Source organism: Mauremys reevesii, linkage group 1, assembly GCF_016161935.1.
Source record: "Mauremys reevesii isolate NIE-2019 linkage group 1, ASM1616193v1, whole genome shotgun sequence".
NCBI classification, from domain to species: domain Eukaryota; kingdom Metazoa; phylum Chordata; order Testudines; family Geoemydidae; genus Mauremys; species Mauremys reevesii.
The window spans coordinates 318056364-318077727 of record NC_052623.1 but is presented as its reverse complement, the minus strand read 5'-3'; the positions used below and the strand labels follow the sequence as shown (position 1 = coordinate 318077727).

The following is a 21364-nucleotide window of genomic DNA, read 5'->3' as shown; positions in this document are numbered from 1 at the left end:
TTGACACAGACACGCTCCGCACCACCTTGGTCCTTGTGCTCCGCCTCACGGTCGTTGCAGTCTGAGGGTACTTCGCACTCGACCTACCCAGCTTCAGGCCAGAGCAAGGATAATGTGGGTCAATGGCATGATGAAGGCCAAGACCTTAATCAGGATCCTGCGCAATGGTCCTTGTGGGCATACCAGCAAGCCCAAGGAGTTCCGTCAGGGGCCTCCCACTCAACCCATTAAGAACCTCGGGTACCAGAAGCCACCATAAGTCATCCCCATCCGGGGGGTATGGAAGAGGCTGCACCTACCCCAACACAGGCCCCAGACCCCAGTGTAGCAGATCCTGGGCAAGAGGACTCCTCGCTACACGATCCGCCACAGGACCCTCTGTACCCTGTGGCATCTTTGTCATCTTCTCCAGACGAGGCAGTGGCGGGGACAACAGCCTCGGGCCCTCCCCCGATAGACCTTCGTGCCCACCAAGACCTTTTACATAGGGTGGCACATAATGTGGACCTCCAAGTGGAGGAGGTAGTGGAATTGGAGGACCCAGTGGTGGACATCCTTTCGGCGGAGGCCCTGTCCCGAGTAGCGTTGCCCATCATCCAGACCAACACCAAGACAATATCTCAGACCCCCGCCTCTATCCCACCGATGGCCAGAGGGAGATAGAGGAAATACTTGTCCCCTCCAAGGAGTATGAGTACCTTTATACTCACCCTCTGCCATGTTCATTAGTGGTGTCCTCGGTGAATGCAAGGGAATGGCATGGTCAACAGACCCCAGCGCCCAAATCAAAAGACGCCAGGTATCTAGATCTGTTTGGGCGCAAAATTTATTCGGCAGGGGGTCTTCAGCTCAGGGTTGCAAACCAACAAGCACTCCTGAGCTGGTATTGCTATAACTTGTGGAACTCCATGGGGAAATTTCAGGAGTTAATTCCGCGGGAGTCCAGGGACAAGTTTGGGGCTTTAGTGGAGGAAGGCAAAAAGGTGGCTAGGACCTCCTTACAGGCCTCCTTAGATGCAGCAGACTCTGCAGCTAGGACCCTGGCATTGGGCATAGCCAGGCGACGCATCTCCTGGTTGCAGGTATCTGGCCTGCCACCAGAGCTGCAACAGACCCTGCAAGACCTGCCATTTGATGGGCAGGACCTGTTCTCAGACAAGACGGACTCTAGATTATGGAGCCTGAAAGATTCCAGGGCTATCATGTGCTCCCTGAGTATGCACACCCCGGTGACTCAGCACAAGCCTTTTAAGCCGCAGCCTCAAAGGTTTTACCCTCCCCCTCGTCCGAGGCAGGACTTCTATAGAAGACGCGGACGAGGTGGTAGAAAGAAATCCAACGGCCACCAACCTGGTCAGAACCAAGGCCCTCCCAAACCATCGGCGGGGCCTAAGCAAAACTCGTGAAGGTGCGCCCGAGGACGGCGTATTAGTCACCACCCAGGATCCTTCCCCTCCATTTTGAGATTCTCTCTCCCATTTCCACCGTGTGTGGTCCCGTATAATTTCAGACTGGTGGGTTCTTCGCACGGTGGAAAATGGATATTCTCTCCAGTTTTCTTTCTCCCCTCCTTCCCATCCTCCCTCCCCGTCCCTCTTCAGGGACCCCTCTCATGAGCAACTCCTTATACAGGAGGTCCAAACGCTCCTGTCCATAGGAGCGATCGTGGAGGTTCCAAGGGAGCTAAGGGGCAGGGGTTTTTACTCCCTCTACTTCCTATCCCCAAGGCCAAGGGTAGGCTTCGACCCACCCTAGGTCTGCGCGGACTCAACAAATTCATGATAAAGTTGAAGTTCCGTATGGTTTCACTGGGGACCATTATTCCTTCCCCGGATCCTGGGGACTGGTACGCCGCCCTCAACACGAAGGACACGTACTTCCACATAGTGATTTACCTGCCGCACAGGCACTTCCTTCGCTTTGTGGTCAATCACGAACACTATCAATTTGCTGTCCTTCCCTTCGGCCTGTCCACGGCTCCCAGAGTGTTCACCAAGTGTATGGCCGTCGTGGCAGCCTACTTTCGTCAACGGATCCAGGTGTTTCCGTATCTCGACGACTGCCTCATTCGAGGCCAAACCAGGGACCAAGTTCAATCCCATGTTCTATTCGCCCTAAGCACGTTCTGCTGGCTGGGTCTCCTGCTCAACACAATGGAAAGCTGACTCTGGAACCAACCCAGAGAATAGAGTTTATCGGGGCAGTCCTGGACTCCAGACTCACCCTTGCTCTCCTGCCGGACGCACGCTTTCAGTCAATGGTGAGCATCATCGGCAGCCTCCTAAACTTTCCTACTTCCACGGTAAAGACGTGCCTCGGCCTTCTGGGGCACATGGCTTCGTGCATTTATGTAACCAGGCATGCCAGACTTCAGCTTCACATGCTTCAGGCCTGGTTATCAACAGCATATCGACCAGGTCGAGACAGCCTGAGCATGGTGGTCACTGTCCCGGAATCGGTTTTGACTTCCCTCCGTTGGTGGCTGGACCCCACATCGGTGTGCAACGGGGTACCATTTCACACCCCACAACCCTCCTTGTACCTGGTCACAGACACATCATCTCTGGGCTGGGGTGCCCACCTCGGGGAGCTCCAAACACAGGGCCTGTGGACCACATCCAATCTGACTCTGCATATCAATGTACGAGAACTGATGGCAGTACGCCTAGCGTGTCAAGCATTTCACGAGCACCTACATGGCCGTTGTGTGGCAGTCCTCACAGACACCACCACGGCCATGTTCTACATCAACAAGCAAGGGGGAGCCCGGTCGTCCCCCCTATGCCAGGAGGCCTTTCGCCTGTGGGAATTCTGCATAGTCCACTCGATACATCTGATGGCGTCGTTTCTCCCAGGGGTCCAGAACACGCTGGCAGACTGCCTCAGCAGGTCCTTCCAGCCTCACAAGTGGTCGATTCGTCCAGATATCATCCACTCCATCTTCCTGAGGTGGGGGTTTCCCCAGGTCGACCTATTTGTTTCGTGCATCAATTGGAAGTGCCAAGTGTTCTGTTCTCTCCAGGCGCGCTCTCAGGTTTCCCTATCAGATGTTTTCCTACTTCCTGCTGGAAAGGCCAGCTGTTCTATGCCTTCCCTCCATTCCCGCAGGTCCACAGGGTCCTACTCAAGCTGTGCAGGAACAAAGCATGCATGATTCTGGTCGCCCCAGCATGGCCCAGGCAGCACTGGTACACCACACTCCTGGAGTTATCAGTAGAGCCTCCGATCACGCTCCCATTGTGGCTGAACACCGTATCTCACAGGACCAAGGAGGACTCTGTCACCCTGACCTAAAATCGCTCCACCTTACAGCATGGATGCTGCATGGCTAACTCAGTCAGAGTTACTCTGCTCACAGTCGGTGTAGCGGGTTCTGTTAGGCAGCAGGCAACCCTCGACTCGAGCCACATACCTGGCTAAATGGAGGCATTTCTTCTGTTGGTGCAAGCAGCATGACATGCCCCCGTTGCAGGCATCGATACCTCTCATCCTAGACTATCTCCTATCCCTAAAGCATCAGGGCCTGGAGATATCATCTGTCAGGGTGCACCTGGCAGCCATCTTGGCTTTCCATCTAGGAGAACATGCTTCCTCTGTCTTCTCCAACCTGATAGTCGTTAGATTTCTGAAGGGTTTAGATCGCCTCTACCCATGGTTCCGGCGTGGGACCTTAACCTGGCTCACGGGGCCCCCGTTAGAGCCAATGGCCACCTGCTCACTCCTTTACCTATCTTGGAAGACAGCCTTCCTTGTAGCCATCATTTCAGCGAGACGCGTATCTGAAATCAGAGCCCTCACATCGGAGCCGCCGTATACAGTTTTCCATAAAGACAACGTGCAGCTTCACCCCTCCCCCACCCCCAGCCCCACCCCCTCGCCTTTCTCCCCAAGGTGGTATCAGCTTTTCATGTGAACCAGGACATTTTCCTCCAAGTCTTTCATCCGAAGCCGCATGCTACGTGGCAGGATTAACTTATGCACTCTCTGGACATTTGTAGGGCCCTCGCATTCTATATCGAGCGTACGAAGCCATTTAGGAAAATGACCGAGCTCTTCGTTGCAGTGGCCGACTGGATGAAAGGCCTACCGGTCTCCTCGCAACGCATCTCCTCTTGGATCACGGCCTGTATCCGTGCTTGCTATGACTTGGCCGGTGTCCCGACCCCACACCTTACTGCCCACTCCACGAGGGCTCAAGCATCATCAGCCGCTTTCCTGGCCCAGGTTCCAATTCACTAAATCTGTAGAGCTGCGGTTTGGTCATCAATACATGCCTTTGCTGCTCACTATGCGTTAGTACAGCAGTCTAGAGATGATGCCACATTTGGTTCAGCGGTTCTGTACTCAGCAATGTCTCACTCTGACCCCACTGCCTAGGTAAGGCTTGGGAGTCACCTAATTGGAATCGATATGAGCAAGCACTCAAAGAAGAAAAATCAGTTACTCACCTTTGTAACTACTGTTCTTCGAGATGTGTTGGTCATATCCATTCCAAACCCGGCCTCCTTCCCCTCTTTTGGAGTAGCCAGCAAGAAGGAACTGAGGGGGCGCTGGGTCGGCAGGGGGTATATATCCAGCGCCATTAAGGCGCCACTCCAGGGGGCTATACAGCCGACCCACCGGGTGTTGCTAGGGTAAAAATTCTCCGAAGATCGTGCACGCGGCGCACGCACACCTAATTGGAATGGATATGAGCAACACATCTTAAAGAACAACAGTTACAAAGATGAGTAACCATTTTTTTACTTTTATTAATAATTAAAAAGAATTAGCATACATTATTTGTATTTGCTTCTGGTAGCACCCAGAACATGGTATGCTCTTTTCCTGACATAAAAGAAGGTGCAGTGCTTGTTCTGAAGAACTTGCCATCTAAAAAGACAAAGAAAGAGTAGGGGAAAATCATTTCCTTAAAAACAATCACATGGGGCGCAGCACTATCTTGCAAACTAATTAAGTGCACAGATAATATAGTTTGTAGTGTGAGAGTGAAGCAGGGGAGAATGAAGACCTTGTAGGGGGTTCCAAGGGTATCTACCACAATAATTTTTTTAATTGCTGCCATTTGGTGCCATCTGATCATTTCCAAAGCCAAACAATTATGAGTAAGGCTGCCAGTCTGTCATGGAGGTCATGGATTCCGTGACTTTCCGTGACCTCTGTGACTTCTGTAGTAGCTGGTGCTGGCTCAGGGGCTGCCTGAGCTAGGCAGCCCCTGGGCCAGCAGCAGCAGTTTGGGTGTGTGGAAGGGGGCTAGGGGCAGGTGGTTTGGGGGTCCCAGGGGGTGGGGCTCCCACTGGCATGGCCTTGCAGCTCCTAGGTGGTGGAGGGGCCGAGAGGGACTCTGGACTGCCCGCTCCCACAGGCTTCACCCCTGCAGCTCCCATTGGCTGTGTTTCCCAGCCAATGGGAGCTGTGGTAGCCGGCGCTTGTGCTCCTCTGCCCCCCACCCAAATTTTAGTCACAGGTATTTTTAGTAAATGTCATGCACAGGTCATGGACCGTGAATTCTTGTTTACTGCCCATGACCTGTCCATGACTTTTACTAAAAATACCCGTGACTAAAACGTAGCCTTAATGTTGAGCACAGGGGATAAGTCACTTCTGGCAATGATATTTAGCTGTATCCAGAGAGGAGCGATTTCCTTCAAAGTAAGGAAAATCACCCCAACCTTCTCTTCAGTGTAGTGGTGGAATGTTAACATGGGGCTCCCATATTCTTCCCCAGAGCCCCCTTCCCGCTCATGGCTGCTTTGCAGCTAAGTGCTTCAGTTGAAAATGCCTTCCTTCAGTCAAAAAAATACTCAGATATTAAAATAAAATCAGGAGAATTTTGTTCTTGGACAGATATAGTATGACATCAATTTTAAGCTCCTGAGGAATGAACACTTTCATGATACCAATCCTTATCAAACTAATTTTTTTCTCAGTAACACCAGAAACATGGGTATGTTTAATATGCTCTGCTAAGTAACAATATCTTTTGAATGATGAAGTGACAACAACATAACTTAAGTATTTACAAATATGTGTGGTTTCTACTGAGATTGTGACAAGCTGTTCCATTGTAGAAGCAGAACACAAAAACCAAGTCATATCTCACCAGCCATAGGGAAACATTAGGAGGAGTAGCACTTGTTGCAGACCTTTCATCTGTAAACACTTGAACTCTCCGAAATTAAGACAATATGGCATTACTTCTGATTTGTTGCTGCAGGCAAGCTTTTCTAAGGGAAAAGACGTGCTTTCAAATTAAGTCAATTATAATGTAGCTTCTGGATCCTCTTTGAAACTGGAATAGTGTATTTATAAATTTGTCTCCTTGTTAGACAGGCACCATGACAATGTTTTTCTGGAGTATTGGTAACCTCTAGTGAAAGGTTAAGCAGCTTCTTCTGTATCTAAATCTGTTGCTCTGAAAAAATGACTGTGGAGTTGAATCCACCTACCAGTGAATGGTAAAAGAAACGACCTGCACCTGTGGGATTAGGTGTAGCAGCAGGAAGTAAGAGCACTTGCAGCATATAATTAACAAGGAATTTTTTTATCTTTTTTTTTTTTTAAACAGCATGTTCATCTTGCCAGGTTAACTAGTGATTAACCCTAGAAGGGCTCTGTTGAAGCCTACACCCTTGTTTAAACTCAATCACTTGTGACTGTATTTGGTTACTTGTGTAACCAATAACAGGGTAACCCTATTAAAATATTTCATTTCCTGGTATTTCATTTGATGTCTTTGTTTTTCTAGTTTTTCTATTAATCTCGTTGTGACTTTCTCTTTCAATCTCTGATCATTCAAAACATCCTGCCTACTATTCTGAATTAAATAAACAATAGTACAGTAGCTTTTGTCTTTCCTAAAATATGGTTATTCCTTTTCTGTAAGATTTCAGACCATTAAAAAACTTTATGCTTATTCAGTTAAGTTTACCAGGCTAACTTCTGCTCTCAATTGCATTTGGGTAGCTCTCTTCCATTGACTTCAGTAGGAGTTCCATACAAGGAGAATTTGATATTTCAGGTATAAAAGTGCTCACCATTATAATCTATTTGATATTCATAACAGTCTGCTGAAATGTCCATTGCTATATAGCATGTTATAGTTACTTTAAATACAACTTAGTATCCGTTTGTCATTTAAGGTATATCTGATTGCTAATGAGACTTAATCTTTCTCTCACATTTTCAAATTTGATATTCATCTTGTTTTCTTAAATGTAAAAATCCAAAATAAGAGAGTGATGATATGTTTTGATATAAATGGCTCAACTGAAAGAAGTCATCCCTATGGGGGAAAAAACCACATTTTTCTATTTATGTTAAAAACACAGTTTACAGTGACACATCCTGTTTTGTCACTTGTTTACAATATATATTTTTCTTTCACATATTTGAAGAAGGCCAAATAAATGCAACATACCCAGTGTGGAGAGACAGTGAAGTATATATTTTATTATGGATTTAGTCAAATTTGTTTAAAGTGTCTATCCCAAATGACATGCAATAAAGGGACAGCTTGTAATGGCTTCAATGAGTTCATGAATCAGTGTGCCACAGCTTTTAAAACAGAGAGACCTACCATAAAGAAACATTGAACCAGTTATAATCTTCCTTATCCAGACACATTTGTACTATAAGTAGAAATTGTTTAGAAGGAAAATTACATTTTTTCAGCAATTTATCAGAAATAATTGCCCTGCATACACATTAAAAAAGGATAGTGTTTTTAAGAACTGTAATTGTAATTGGTAAATGTCACCAGCTGTTGCAGTTACTCTTACTTGTGTATATTCTTTTAATGATTAGAGTCTCATGCCACAAGCTACATGAAAATATATTCACTAGGTGTGAAATTCCCATATGTCACAGCTTCAAGAATAGATAAACATCTCAAAGAAAAAGAAAGAGTTGATGCTAATGGGAAATGTTATTTTTTCTAGTTTTGACTGTTTTCAGGACAAACATTTCTTTACTCAACTTAGTGAAAGCAAAATTTGCATGTATCATAGAAATGTTAGAGATTAACATTTCAATGGGAGACTTGTGTGTATTATGAAAAATTATCCCCAAGAACAATAACAGGTCCCTAATTTGTTAGATTTTTTTTTTCAGTTTACAGATTTCAAAATATTTTCCCATTGTCACTCCAAATCAGAACCATTTTTATTTCTGTCTCGTGCATGTCAGGACTCAGCAAGTTCCTAGGGTCTATGGAATGCTGAAATATTTTTCTAACAATCTCAAAAAGGTATACTGAATGAAAGTATATCATTTTGTATTATAGGTTATGAATATCCTTCACTTAGTGATTTAGTTTCTAAACTGAGGAGACAAGTGATTGAAACAAATGTCTAAGAATAGGATGTTTTGTGCTAACTGCAAAAGTAGAATTCTGCTTCCCAAATGCCCTTCATTTTGGCCACGATCCTGGAAGGAGCTGTGTCCTCAACTCTCATTGAAATCTGGTTATGCTGAAGTCACTCACAACTGGAGCTGGTAAGAAAATGGAATTTCCATCCCATGGGAAAGTTTGACATTTTGAAATTTCTTTTCATCCTGAATCAGGGCAAAAAGCTGACATTTTGAAATTTAACATGGGATGGAAATTCTGAAATATTGATTTTTGAAACTTCAAAATGATCTTATGGAAATGTTCATTTTAATAATGTTGAAACATGAGCACCAGGTCAGGCAGCCGTGCCGCCCGGCTGGAGCCAGCCACCCCACCGCACAGCACGGAGCACCAGGTCAGGCTGCGGCTCTGCAGCTGCGCTGCCACCCAGAGCATTGCGCCAGCAGTGCAGTGAGCTGAGGCAGTAGGGGAGTGGGTACAGCAGGGGAGTGGGTACAGCAGGGGAGTGGCCGGGGGCCAGCCTCCTGGACCAGGAGCTATGGGGCTGGGCAAGAGGGTCCCACGGATGTGGCCTGTGGGCCATAGTTTGCCCACCTCTGGTCTATGTGATAAATTCTACGGCTACATTTTCTCATTCATATTATGATATATTGGAAAACGAAGTCCTAGACCCTGTTATTTATGCAAAAATAATAAATTCCATATATATTAATGAATCCCTTATTCTGGGTTGTCTTCCCAGTTTTGTTCCTTGGTAGATTCAGTGAAAGAGTTATTCTAACAAAGAATGTCTGATTTTGTTAATGGTCTTGAGGGGCTGGATAATTGAACTTGTGAGTGGTGAATATTCTCAGAGTGTTGCATCCTGTTATTGTGGTAGACATCGCTGGGATCTTAGCTGCAGTTTCTGAAAGTACAGCAGGTTCTGTGTGCTAGCGCTAGTCCATGCTATTGTGCTACATCGGCACAGCTGCACCACTCTAGCACATCTGGTGAAGATGTGCTATTCCGATGGGAGAGCGCAGTCCTGTCAGCATAATTATTCCACCACAGTGAGAGGTGGGAGAAGCTATGTTGGCAGAAGAGCTTTTTCCTCTGACATAGCACAGCGTAGGCACTGCTGTAAGTCGATGCAACTTACGCCGCTCACTGATTTGACGTACATTGACTTAAGCAGTAGTGTAGACGAGTCCTACTGCCTTTGTGCACAAACATAATTATACCCCTCTTCTAATAAAGTACATTATAATAAGGACTGGTAAAAACATAATTCCATACAACGATAGCGTAATAAAATAGCCATGTTTTCAAAATCTTCTGTAAAGGTATTTTTGAATATATAAATGGTTTACATATAATTCTCTAAAATATGCTAAATATCTGCCTTTAAAAATCTATTAAAGACAGATTCTGATGTATGCTGTGGTCATTGTGCTGCTCTGTCAATACAGCCCTGGGAAGCTGTTACAGACCGGTATATGTTAAAGCTGCTATGCAGCTGCTTTAACGTATTCCAGAAATGAAAAGGTGGCATACAGCCACCTTCCTCCTCAACCATTGAAGCTGTACGCTGAGCAAAGCTCAGCCAGACCTAAGGATTGGAGCATGAGTGCTTTAGAAACATTGTTTTCTGTTAAGATGTACTATCAGATAAATAAATTGCATAACATTCAGTACCATCATCTGATCTAGATCAGTGGTTTTCAAACCTTTTCTCTGGGGACCCAGTTGAAGGAAATGTTGATGCCCCCGACCTAACAGAGCTGGGGATGAGGGGTTTGAGGTGTGTGAGGGGGCTCTGGGCCAGGTAGGAGGTTGGGATGCAGGAGGGGGTCAGTGCTCTGGGCTGGGGGTGCAGGCTCTGGGGTGGGGCCAAGGATGAGGGGTTTGGGATGCAGGAAGGAGTCCCAGGTTTGGGGGGCTCCGGGCTAGGGCAGCGGATTGGGGCACGGACTTACTTCTGGCAGCTTCTGGTCAGCAGTGCAGCGGGGGTGCAGAGGCAGGCTTCCTGCCTGTCCTGACACTGTGGACCGTGCTGCACCCCAGAAGTGGCCAGCAGTGGGTCTTGCTCCTAGGCAGAGGCACGCAAGCAGCTTTGCGCAACTCTCACCCACAGGCACAGCTCCCATTGCCCGATTCCTGGCCAATGGGAGTGTGGAGGGGGTGCTTGGGGTGGGGGCTGCGCACGGAGCCCCGTGGCCCCCCTGACTAGAAGGTGAACTCGCTGGTGGCTGCTTCCAGGGCCCAGCGCAGTGTTAGAAAAGGTAGGTACTAGCACGTTAAAAGTCCCATCTGCGGTGCTGACCAGAGCAAGACAACCCAGTGCCTGACGTGCTGCGACCCAGTACTGGGTCACAACCCACGGACTGAAAAACATTGATCTATATCATCATAACAGTTGTCCTTCAGTTGCATTCTATGAACATCATAAAATATTATTTTTGGACAAATTATATTTTTAGACTGAAACTAACCCAAGAGTGGTGCATTTTCAGAAGGCTATCCATACTCCTTCACCCCTCTTATAGCTTGCCTTCAAGGAAGCTCCTATCAGGTTTCAATAGGCCAGTATGGACAGTGGGTTGTCTGGGGAGGGTCTAATGGAAACACATTTATGGATACAAAACTTTAGCAGCCACCATTCCAGCCAGAGTGGAATAGACATGGAAAGACAGCCTAGCCTACACTCATCCTGTCTTCGGGATGTGGTATGTGACTTCAGTCTCTTCAGCCCCCACACAAAGCCTGAAGAATTTGGGCTTGATGCAGGGAGGGGAATATTTCACTCTTAGCAAACATTTCAAAGAGCAGTGACCATCCTCTCTGTTTTCCCATATATGGTTCCAAAGCTCCATCCGTAGTCATCCTCTTTGCTCATTATGCCAGTGCAAAGGCCTGGGGAAGATGGGGTTAGATTGTACTATCACACTAGCTTTATATGCTATTGTAACTCAACTGACTTCAGTGGAGATACTGCTAATTTATATCAGTTGGGAGATCAGAATCAGGCCAAGGTTTGTAGATATTTAGAAACAAACCTGAGCCTCTGACAGTTTGGATCCCCAAAGTTCATACTGCTCTCATTTGCACCTTGGAACCAGAACAAGTCTGAAGGAGTGCAAAAGGGAGCTAAAGCCACCTTCGTACTCCTTAATCTCTATGAATTGTCATATACTCTTTAGGCGCAAACTAATTTCTGGACCAGTATCGAGGAAGTGGTGTATGAGGGCTTCAGCAACATGAGATTCTGCGGGTTTTTTTCTGATTTATAATTTTGATTTATGTGGCCATCTTTTTGGATTCATATTTAATGTACATACATTTCTATTTTCAACTATTTACATTAGATATATAAATTGTATATGTATTTGTATACCCACATACAAGTTGTCATCTTTCATAAATGTATGGATATAAATTACTTTAAATATTATGTTCTCCCTGCTCTGTTTGCATCCACCTTCCCTTAGTGCTCATAGATCAAGAGGAGCATATAACCTGACGTTTTTCCTTCATTGTTAACTAGTTCATAAGTATTACTGCCTCTGTATTTCAGAATTTCCAAAGGGCATATCCAGCAAGCAATACTGAAAACACTAAGCGTGAAATCTAGGTTCCATTGAGTTCAATGGAAGTTTTGCTGTAGACATCAGTGGAACTAGGATTTCACCCTAAATGTGTATCGGTGTACATAGATGGCTAAAAATGTTCATGAAATTACAATGCTAGGAATTATTAATATCGAATCCTGCTTTAATATGGCATCTGATTCAAAGTTAATAGCAACTTTAATTAAAACAAAGAGTTGGTACATATTTACATCATTTTTCATTTTTAATAATCTCACAATCGCAACTGATTAAAAATAACCCCTTTCTCAGTGAGTTACAGTTTTCTTATGGTCTCTCTCTTCCGCAGAAACCAGGAATGGATCTAGCAGACACCTACATTATGTTTGTTCGGCAAAACCAGGATATACTTCGAGAAAAGGTCAATGAGGAAATGTATATAGAAAAGTTGTTTGATGTAAGTAACTACCCTTGCAAGGCATGCTGGCATCATGGTTACATCTGAAAGGGATAAGTTGCATTTTGATTACATTCAGCATGCAGGTCAGGATGTTTTTCTCTGTTGGCTATTTTTGTTCTGCTTTTTTATTTGGTTGTCTTCTGCTACTAAAGATAGCCTTAATTGTATGCATTTCCTGCATGAGAGCTGTCTGTGTTGGAATGAGTAAATCAAAAGTGTTCTAAGATTAATATTTTAACTAGTCTATCATTTTATCATTGTGTGATATGCAATTTTGTTTTATTCCACCTTTTGATTTTGAAGTAAAGTGCCATGAACAGAATTGTATTGTAATGGATGTTCTTAGTGTATGAAGATACAGTTGAAAAGGTATTTTCCCTAAATAACAATTCTTATACCTTATTCTTCAGATAAAGTAAGAAAACAAATAAACTGTGCGACATTCCTTCAGATTTCTAAGAGCTGTTTTTGCTGAGTAACTTTTAGAACTTAGTTTAATGTACATTTAGTCCAAAATTTTCAAATATATAGAATCCTAAAGTTAGCCTAATGCTTATTTAGATACAGGACTCGTATTTTCAAAACTTCACCCAACATCACCTGTTGACCTCACGTTTCAAGTGCGCTTCTCATCCTCACCATCAAAACCCTGCACAGCACTCTTGCCCATGTCATCACTCTAATTTTCCCACGCACACTTTCTTTGCTCCCTCCCCAAACTGCCTATAACCGCTCCCTTTGCTTCTTAATGGCCTCGTCCTCCAAATCTCTCCTTACACAAGCCTCATCCACAAAGCCCTGCAGTCACACGCTGTCTGGATATCTCCACTGCTTCAGGCTTCGACCATCACTTGATGTGTGATGCATCTGATCTGTGTTGTCTGTGTCTCTGAACTAGAAGCTGTGTGAGGTGATCATGTTTTATATGTGTTGAAAGTACCAAGCCCATAAAAATAGTAATAAAATCTAAATTCCTTTGTTACATATCTGAAATCTGGATCAAGAGAGCAATCACTTCTGATTATATGGGAATCTGAACAGAGGAAGTAATCCTATGTCTTTGAGACAGCTTAATACAGTCTGTTACAATACTGATTCTGAAATGTGATATTCACTTTGAAATGTATTTATTGTGTACCATCTACTCAGCATTTTACAGAGCTTTTCTGGCAGTTTCATTTAATTATGCAAGTTACTGCAAATGTTTTCATAACAGCAATTCACAGCCTCTACTGTGACACTTCAATTGTGGCAGTTGTAGAAGGTCCTGTAACATAGACTCGCAGCCATGATATGTCATGTCAGTGTTTGTTGTTTGTTAGATTGGGTGGTCAAAATGAGACTTATCTCTTGTACTTTATATTTTCAGACATTCCTAGGCAGTTTTACAATAAAAGTATCATCTGTTTTAATAAGCTAAGTGTTAATATGTGTGAAAAGAAAGATTTTGTAAAAGCTTTGATGCCCTGCAGGGGTAGAAAAATTATCATCCATCCAGCTGGCGCTTTCACAAAGCACTAAAACTGTGTTAGCAACTTCTGCTTCAGTTTGGTATTGCACTGAATCTGCAAGCATATGTTTCATTTTCGTGTGTGTGTGTGTGTGTGTTGGGGGGGGGGGAGATAGGGGAGGTTTTTTTCTTGCTTAAGTTGTAATTTTCTGAAACTTAATAGATGTCTAGGGCCAAATCCAATGCTCATTGGTGTCAACAATAGGCTTTCTATTAGCTTTAACGGGACTTGAATCACACCCTTTGTCCCTAACACTATAGTTTTCAGGCAGAAAAAAATGTATTCAAGGTACTCTCTTTCACACCATCCACTTACATCTTTGCTTTTCTTTGTATATGCATGAGAGATGAAGTGGTGTCATATTGAAACAAATCAGAAAGACATTATTACAAACATGAACATTATGGGATGTGTATATTCACTTAGTATAACAAGGAGCCAAATCCAGCTCTCAGTTACACTGATGTAAATCTAGAATAACCCATATAATGCAACTTGCCTTCAATGAGATTACTTTGGATTTACAGCAGTATAACTGAGAGCAGGATTAGGTTATGGTTATTGGTGTCAGTAATTTAGCAAAGACTACGTAACCTTTGTATATACAGATCTATTAAGTTGTATTTTTATGGAAGGATTAAAATGAGTTTAATTAACTTTTATATTGGCTGTCCCAAGCCATTTATTTCTGACTACAGTTTCAGATTGTTTTACTACTGAAATATTTTTTTCATTTTCATCAGATGAGAAACTGGCAGGTGGGGGAAGGGAGAATATGCCAATGCATGTTTGTTTCTGAAAGGGAAATACCTCTCTGGAATAGAGTAAAACCTCTGTAGCTAATGACCCAGGGAGGCTTGTAGCTATTCTTTGTTCCAGCAGATACAGATGCAGATTTGAGCAGGACAGAGCCCTTGGTATTTTAAGGTTATTTTTTATTTAGTCTGAAAAATTATCCTTCAAAATCTCTTGTGTATATGTCATAGGTCTCATTCACTACTGCATTACTTCAGTTTTATGCTGGTGTAATTCCACTGAAATCATTTATTTCAATGAAGTTACACTGGGATAAAACTGGAATAATGCAGTGGTGAATCGGGCCAAGTATATCTAGGTTTCTGACTATACCGTACAAACCAAACTCTTTCTACCATTTATATTGCTATGACGCAACAGGGTGCAGTACATAATTAGTAAAATCATGATAATTAAACATTCTCTTGTGTTTATAAAATGATTAAAAATTAGCTGTTGAAAAGTTTTATTTAGTGAAGATTTCTTTTAAATATCTTCATTCCCTTCTTTCAGTGAAGGCTCTCAAAGTGGTACTTGGTGAACTGGAGAATTAAATACTTAAATGGAATTACAGTAGCATAATTCCCTTATTAAAACATTCTATTAGGCAATTGGCTTGGGAAGCCTGGAATAAACATTGAGAGTTTCCCATTTATCCAAGCACAAACTTTAACCGTGCAAATAATTTAAATGCACCCTGTATCCAGTAATATCAACTTTCTCCTAGTGTCAGATTTTATACCATTAAAATCAATGGGAGCAGGAGTGAGCCCTTAAAAAAGCATTTCTCAGAATCCACTGTGGTTGAACTTAGATACATGTTCTGATCTGAATTGTTAAGATAAGGTGAATAACTCTCTGTGTTTCATGTGCACTTTTAATTGGCATTAGACTTATTCAGTGAGAAGCTAGTGTGTGTAGATTAAAACCAAAATTGGATTACATTAAATTTTCACACTTCAAAGAATTGAGCTTCTGATCCAAATTCTTCCTTTTTCTGCAAATGTAACTCTCTCAAGCTCCTCTTTTGGTAGCTCATCAGTTTGATATATTTCTTATCATTTGTGCAATAACCACAGAGATGTGTATCTGCAAACGGAAAAGCTGACTTTAGGTTTTTTTCAAAAATATTCCTATTCCCATTCTCCAACGAGGCCTATTGTATAGATTGTATTTGTATAGAGATGCTTCCTGTTGAAAGGCTTCCAGTTTAAGCAACTATACGATTTTGTTCTGATGTTGTCAAGGTCACACTAGTAGTAAATTTGTCTAGGTAAACAGTTTCCTTTTTAAGTAACAGAGAGACAAAAGAAAGCCAGTAAAGCCATGTAGGTCTACCCATTATTTTAGGTTAAAATTTGGGCCTCTCTTTCGCTTAAAAAAAAAAAATGTGCGCGCGAAAACACAGACACAAAACATAAACAAAAAACCCACAACCCAACAATAACCACCTTAATTTTTTCATTATTGAAATAATAATGCATGTGTGTTACCATATGCATATCTATGTACATAAAGTGAACACCATTAAAAAGTCAGTATTTGCCAACAGTTAATCTCACTGTGATATGTTAGATGATACAGTGTAGTAACTATTAGCAAATGTGAACTTTGGCCCTGACCCTGCCAACTCTTACATACTTGCTTAACTTTTGGCACATGATTTGTAGATTCCAAGGCCACAAGGGATCACTGTGATCATCCAGATTGACCTGTCTTGCACAAGCCATAGAACTTCCCCAAAATAGTTCCTAAAGCATAAATCATAGAAATGTATGGCTGGAAGGCACCTTTGGAGGTCATCTAATCCAACCCCCTGCACTGAGGCAGGACCAAGTATATCCAGACCGTTCCTGTCAGGTATTTGTCTAATCTGTCCTCCAAAGATAAGGATTCCACAATATCCCTTGGAAGTGTAGTCCAATGTTTAACTATTCATATAATTAGAAAGTTTTTCCTATTATCTGATCTAAATCTCTCTCGCTGCAGATTAAACTGATTACTTCTTGCCCTACCATCAGTAGACACGGAGAACAATTGATCACCACCCTCTTTGTAACAGCCATTAGAATATTTGAAGTGTGTTATCAGGTCTGCCCTTAGTCGTCTTATCTTAAGACTAAACATGCCCAATTTTTTTTAACCTTTCCTCAAAGGTCAGGTTTGCTAAACCTTTTGTCGTTTTTGTTACTCTCCTCTGGACTCTCTCCAATTTGTCCACATCTTTCTTAAAGTGTGATGCCTGGGGCCAACCTTACAGGTGGGTGCACTGGGGCCAACCTCTCATGTGGGCGAGTGCACAGGGCACCATGGTCAGGGGGTGACATGATCAAGAGGCAAGAAATGGCGCAGGTCTCGGGTACGAGGCTGTGGAAGGGAGCTCAGGGCAATGGTAGGGAGAGAGGCAGCAGGTCCCGGGGGTGATGAGAGGGGGTGGGGGAGCCCAGAGAGGCAGCAGGGGCCAAGGGTGATGGGTGGGGAGCCTGGGAGGGGCAGCAGAAGTGAGGGGGAATGGGTTAGGAGCCCACAGAGGTAGCGGCGACCAGGGGTACCAAAATACAAGTTAGCCCAGGGTACCATTTTCTCAAAGGCCGGCCCCGATGGTGCCCAAAATTGGACACTCTACCCCAGTTGAGGCCACCCTAGTACTGAGTAGAATCCCATGTCTTACATATGACACTCCTGTTAATACACCTCAGTATAATAATAGCCTTTTTTGCCACTACATCACATTTTGGCTCATATTCAAGTTATGATCCACTATAACCCCCTGATCCTTTTCTGCAGTACTACTGCCTAGCCAGTTATTCCCCATTTGGTATTTGTGCTTTTGATTTTTCCTTCCTAAATGTAGTACTTTGTGTTTCTCTTTATTAAATTTCATCTTGTAGATTTTAGACAAATTCTCCAATTTATCAAGATCATTTTGAAATCTAAGCCTGTGCTCCAAAGTGCTACCCAGTATTGATTTGAAAATAGCCAGTGACGGAGAATCCACCACGACCTTGGCAAATTGTTCCAATGGTTAATTACCCTCACTGTAAAAATTGATACCTTATTTCCAGTCTGTTTCTCTAGCTTCAGCTTCCAGCCACTGGATCGGGTCATACCTTTCTCTGTTGGACTGAATAGCCCATTATCAAATATTTGTTTCCCATGTAGGTACTTATAGACTGTAATCAAGTCACCCCTTAACCTTCTCTTTGTTAAGCTGAATAGATTGAGCTCCTTGAATCTATCACTATAAGGCGTGCTTTCTAATTTTTTAATCGCTTTCCTGGCCCCTCTCTGAACCCTCTCCAATTTCTCAATATCCTTCTTGAATTGTGGACACCAGAACAGGACACAGTATTCCAGCAATGGTTGCATCAGTGCCAAATACAGAGGTAAAATAACCTCTCTACTCCTTCTCGAGATTCCCGTCTATGCAGCCTAGGATTGCATGAACTCTTTTTGCCATTGGCCACAGAGTTGCACTAGGAGCCCATGATTAGCTGATTATCCACCACAATCCCCAAATGTTTTTCAAAGTCACTGCTTCCCAGGATAGAGTCGCCCCATCCAAAGGCTTCTATATGGCCTACAGTCCCATTGAATTGAATGGGACTGCTCATGCGTCTATAGGTGAGCACATTCCTAAGTGTTTGCAAGATCATGTCCTATTATGGTGGTCACTGTGTATGTATGCATGAACACTTACAATGATTGGAGGAATAGAAATGAAGGATAAAGCACTCCTAGAGTATTCTTTGAAATTTAGAAAGACTGGGATTTATTACATATAACATACAATGTTTCAGCATCCCAGCTTTCCATAGACTTTATTATTTGTATTTTGTTGTGCTTTTTGTATTTGAGATGTTCAAATATAAGCCATTAACTTTGTTGACCTGTCATAACCAGTCATTCTATTTATTTTTATTTTTTTCTGTCAAAAGAAACTGATTGATCACATTATTTTGGTTATAATGTCAACACTCTGAATTGAATACTAATCATGTTTCCATGTCATAACCATTATTTTCCTTTTCCGTTAGTAGAAAGGGATGGATGATATAAGTTCATTGATGTACTTGAGGCTGTTTGAGGTAATAGTTTATTTCTAAAGATTGTTATGTCATGTACCTCATTATGTGCTGAAGGGTGGAAATGAAGTGCTTGTTTAATTCATGTGTGTTTATGATTTCTGCTAGTATCTAGAAGCAAACAATTTATTGGCCAATTCAGCTGCATGTTTTTATATAGCATTTATAATAATTTGCAAAAATGATCTCTAGTTAAAAACTTGTGTTTCTCCTTAGTAAATAAAAAGTCATTTATTTTCCTGGTGACATTTGCTAGAGTAAGAATGTGTTTCAGATGTGAGTTTTGAGTTTTCTGTTGTACTGGTTTGTTCTCTGTGTTGTCCATATCTGTCTGTAGTATTTAGCAGTGTTTTTCTAGCAAAATTTAATGTCTTGTTTTGAAAAAATTGCTCATTCTCAAATGACTACCTGTCAAGTTAGTTTTATTAATAATCGTCATTGTCAATGTTAAGTAATGATTTGCAAGTGTAAGATTTTACTTTTGATCTAGGTTATCTGCCAAGATGACTCTGACAAGTTGAAACTAGGTGGGGACTGGTTAAAGGCCTTGACTTGACTCTGAAGCTGTATGTGAATTAAAATCTGCGAAACTTGAGAGGAGCGTACCTAATTACCTAAAAGAAACTCAACAAGCAAATGTATTGTAGCTTGTTGATCTTCTTATTTCTTTGATAATTCAGAATAATCTTCAAGAAATATGTAGACTTCTTGCTCAGCTTCTTGAAATGTGATCGCAGAAGAACACAATTGTCATTTGGCACAAACCCAGAATTACACATCTTTGCATGATGCACCTGGACATATGTGGCAGGTCTGGTAGAATCAGCTAATTAACAACACAGGCTTAAACAGGCACCTCATCTGGCAGTGTAGTTAGTTGCCTGATGGTGCTCAGCAGGATTTGGTAGTGCTTTTTATTTTTCTATCCTAATGGTCTGCTGCCCACCTAATTTTGCCTTATTGTCAGCCACTACTTACCGCAGCTTGAGGCCCTCCCAGGAGGCTGAATTACTATCAAAGGATTAGGGAGATGTAGCCTTGCAGCTCTGACATTTCTGATTACTTGTCTATGCCAGAACACTAATTAGCTGTGACTAATTAAGAAAAATGTTCCTGCCATAGAAAACCATTTAAAAGAACTGAGAAGTAGAAAAGCAATTCAAAAGCTGAGCAGTGCTCAGATTTGCCGATGCTCTTTAGATTTCCACCAAAGCCTTAACTCACCTTTAATTGTGCCTAATATTTAAAAAAAAAAAAAAAAAGCAGCCCTCCATATGTGAATTGATCTCAGTTTTTCTCTTGAACTGGAAGAATGTTTGTCTCCTTAGAACAGCTTGTAGTATCACTTTTCCTTCCAGTGAAAAAAAGAACAAATCTTTTTATTTTTCAGGCACTTTTACCAAACACTGAGTATGAATGAAGATGTTTTGTGCGCACACACATGTATACATACACACAGAGCAAGAAGCCATCAGTATCTTGCAAATATGTTATTTAAAGTTCACTGCAGTGTTACTATTTTTCCTAAATAATTTTTCCCACTCTTTTTTTTTAAATGAGAAGCAATATAGAAAAGAAATAGACCATTTAAAAATCTGGTAAAGATAGTCCAGTATGATTTTATAAAGAATAGAGGAACATTTATTTTTTCCAAATATTATTGAGAAGCAGAGAGCTCAGTCTAGCACTGATCCAACAAAGCTCAGTACTATTGAAATCAATGGAACTACTCACATGCTTAAAGTTAAGCATGTGCTTAGCAAAATCAGGACTAGTGTGCACAGTACCTTGCAGGTGGAATCCACTGTGAGCATCTTTAAGAGTTTAATGGTGTGTTTTTTCTGTAGAAGAATGCTTGCAAGTAATTCCTTTGGCTCTTCCTGACTATTATAACCTGGGCCTAAGCATGGTGGTTGGTCCAGATGTGGTCCTAAAGGTCTGGTCTACACTGGGGTGGGGAAGGGGGTGTTGAGCTAAGTCGGTCTAAGTTATGCAACTTCAGCTAAGAAAATAGCATAGCTGAAGTCGACGTACTTAGAGCTACTTACCGTGGTGTCTTCACTGCGGTAGGTTGACTGCTGACGCGCCTCCTTCAACTCCGCCTACGCTTCTCACTCCGGTGGAGTACCGGAGTCGACGGGAGAGCGCTTAGCGGATCGATCGCTCCAAATTTTCCCCACCTCTTCATTTCGATGATGTTTTTCCTTAAGTCCTTGGAACTTCCATCTTGCATCTTATTATTGTCACCCTCCTTTACTAGCATGAGAAGCCATGGGAATGATTTTACCTCACAGGTTGTGTGTGTCATAATTCAGTCGGCATGTTGCGCTCATGGGCTAGGTCTACACTACAAATGAAGGGTGTGATTCCCAGGCCATGTACGCATACTCACGCTAGCTCAGTGGGAGCTAGAGCAAGTATAAATAGCAGTGTAGTTGCAGTAGCATGGACAGCATCAGCACAGGTTAGCCATGCCAAGCACCAACCCACCTGAATCCTCTGGGTATGTACTCAGCATGGCTGAGCCATGCTGCTGCTGCCGCTGCTCGAGTAACTGCGGCTGCACTGCTCTTTATACTCACACTAGCTCT

The 21364-nt window shown here is 42.8% G+C and overlaps 1 protein-coding gene across 5 annotated transcripts in view; it reads left to right on the top strand.

Annotated features, from left to right (window-relative positions):
* The window catches only part of CADPS2 (calcium dependent secretion activator 2), a 530263-nt gene that overhangs the window by 489500 nt on the left and 19399 nt on the right, over positions 1–21364 (top strand). For all 5 annotated transcript variants that reach the window (XM_039510109.1, XM_039510118.1, XM_039510136.1 and 2 more), the window contains one exon: positions 12272–12379. In XM_039510109.1, coding sequence (XP_039366043.1) covers positions 12272–12379 — 108 coding nt within the window. The remainder of the gene's footprint in view (positions 1–12271; positions 12380–21364) is intronic.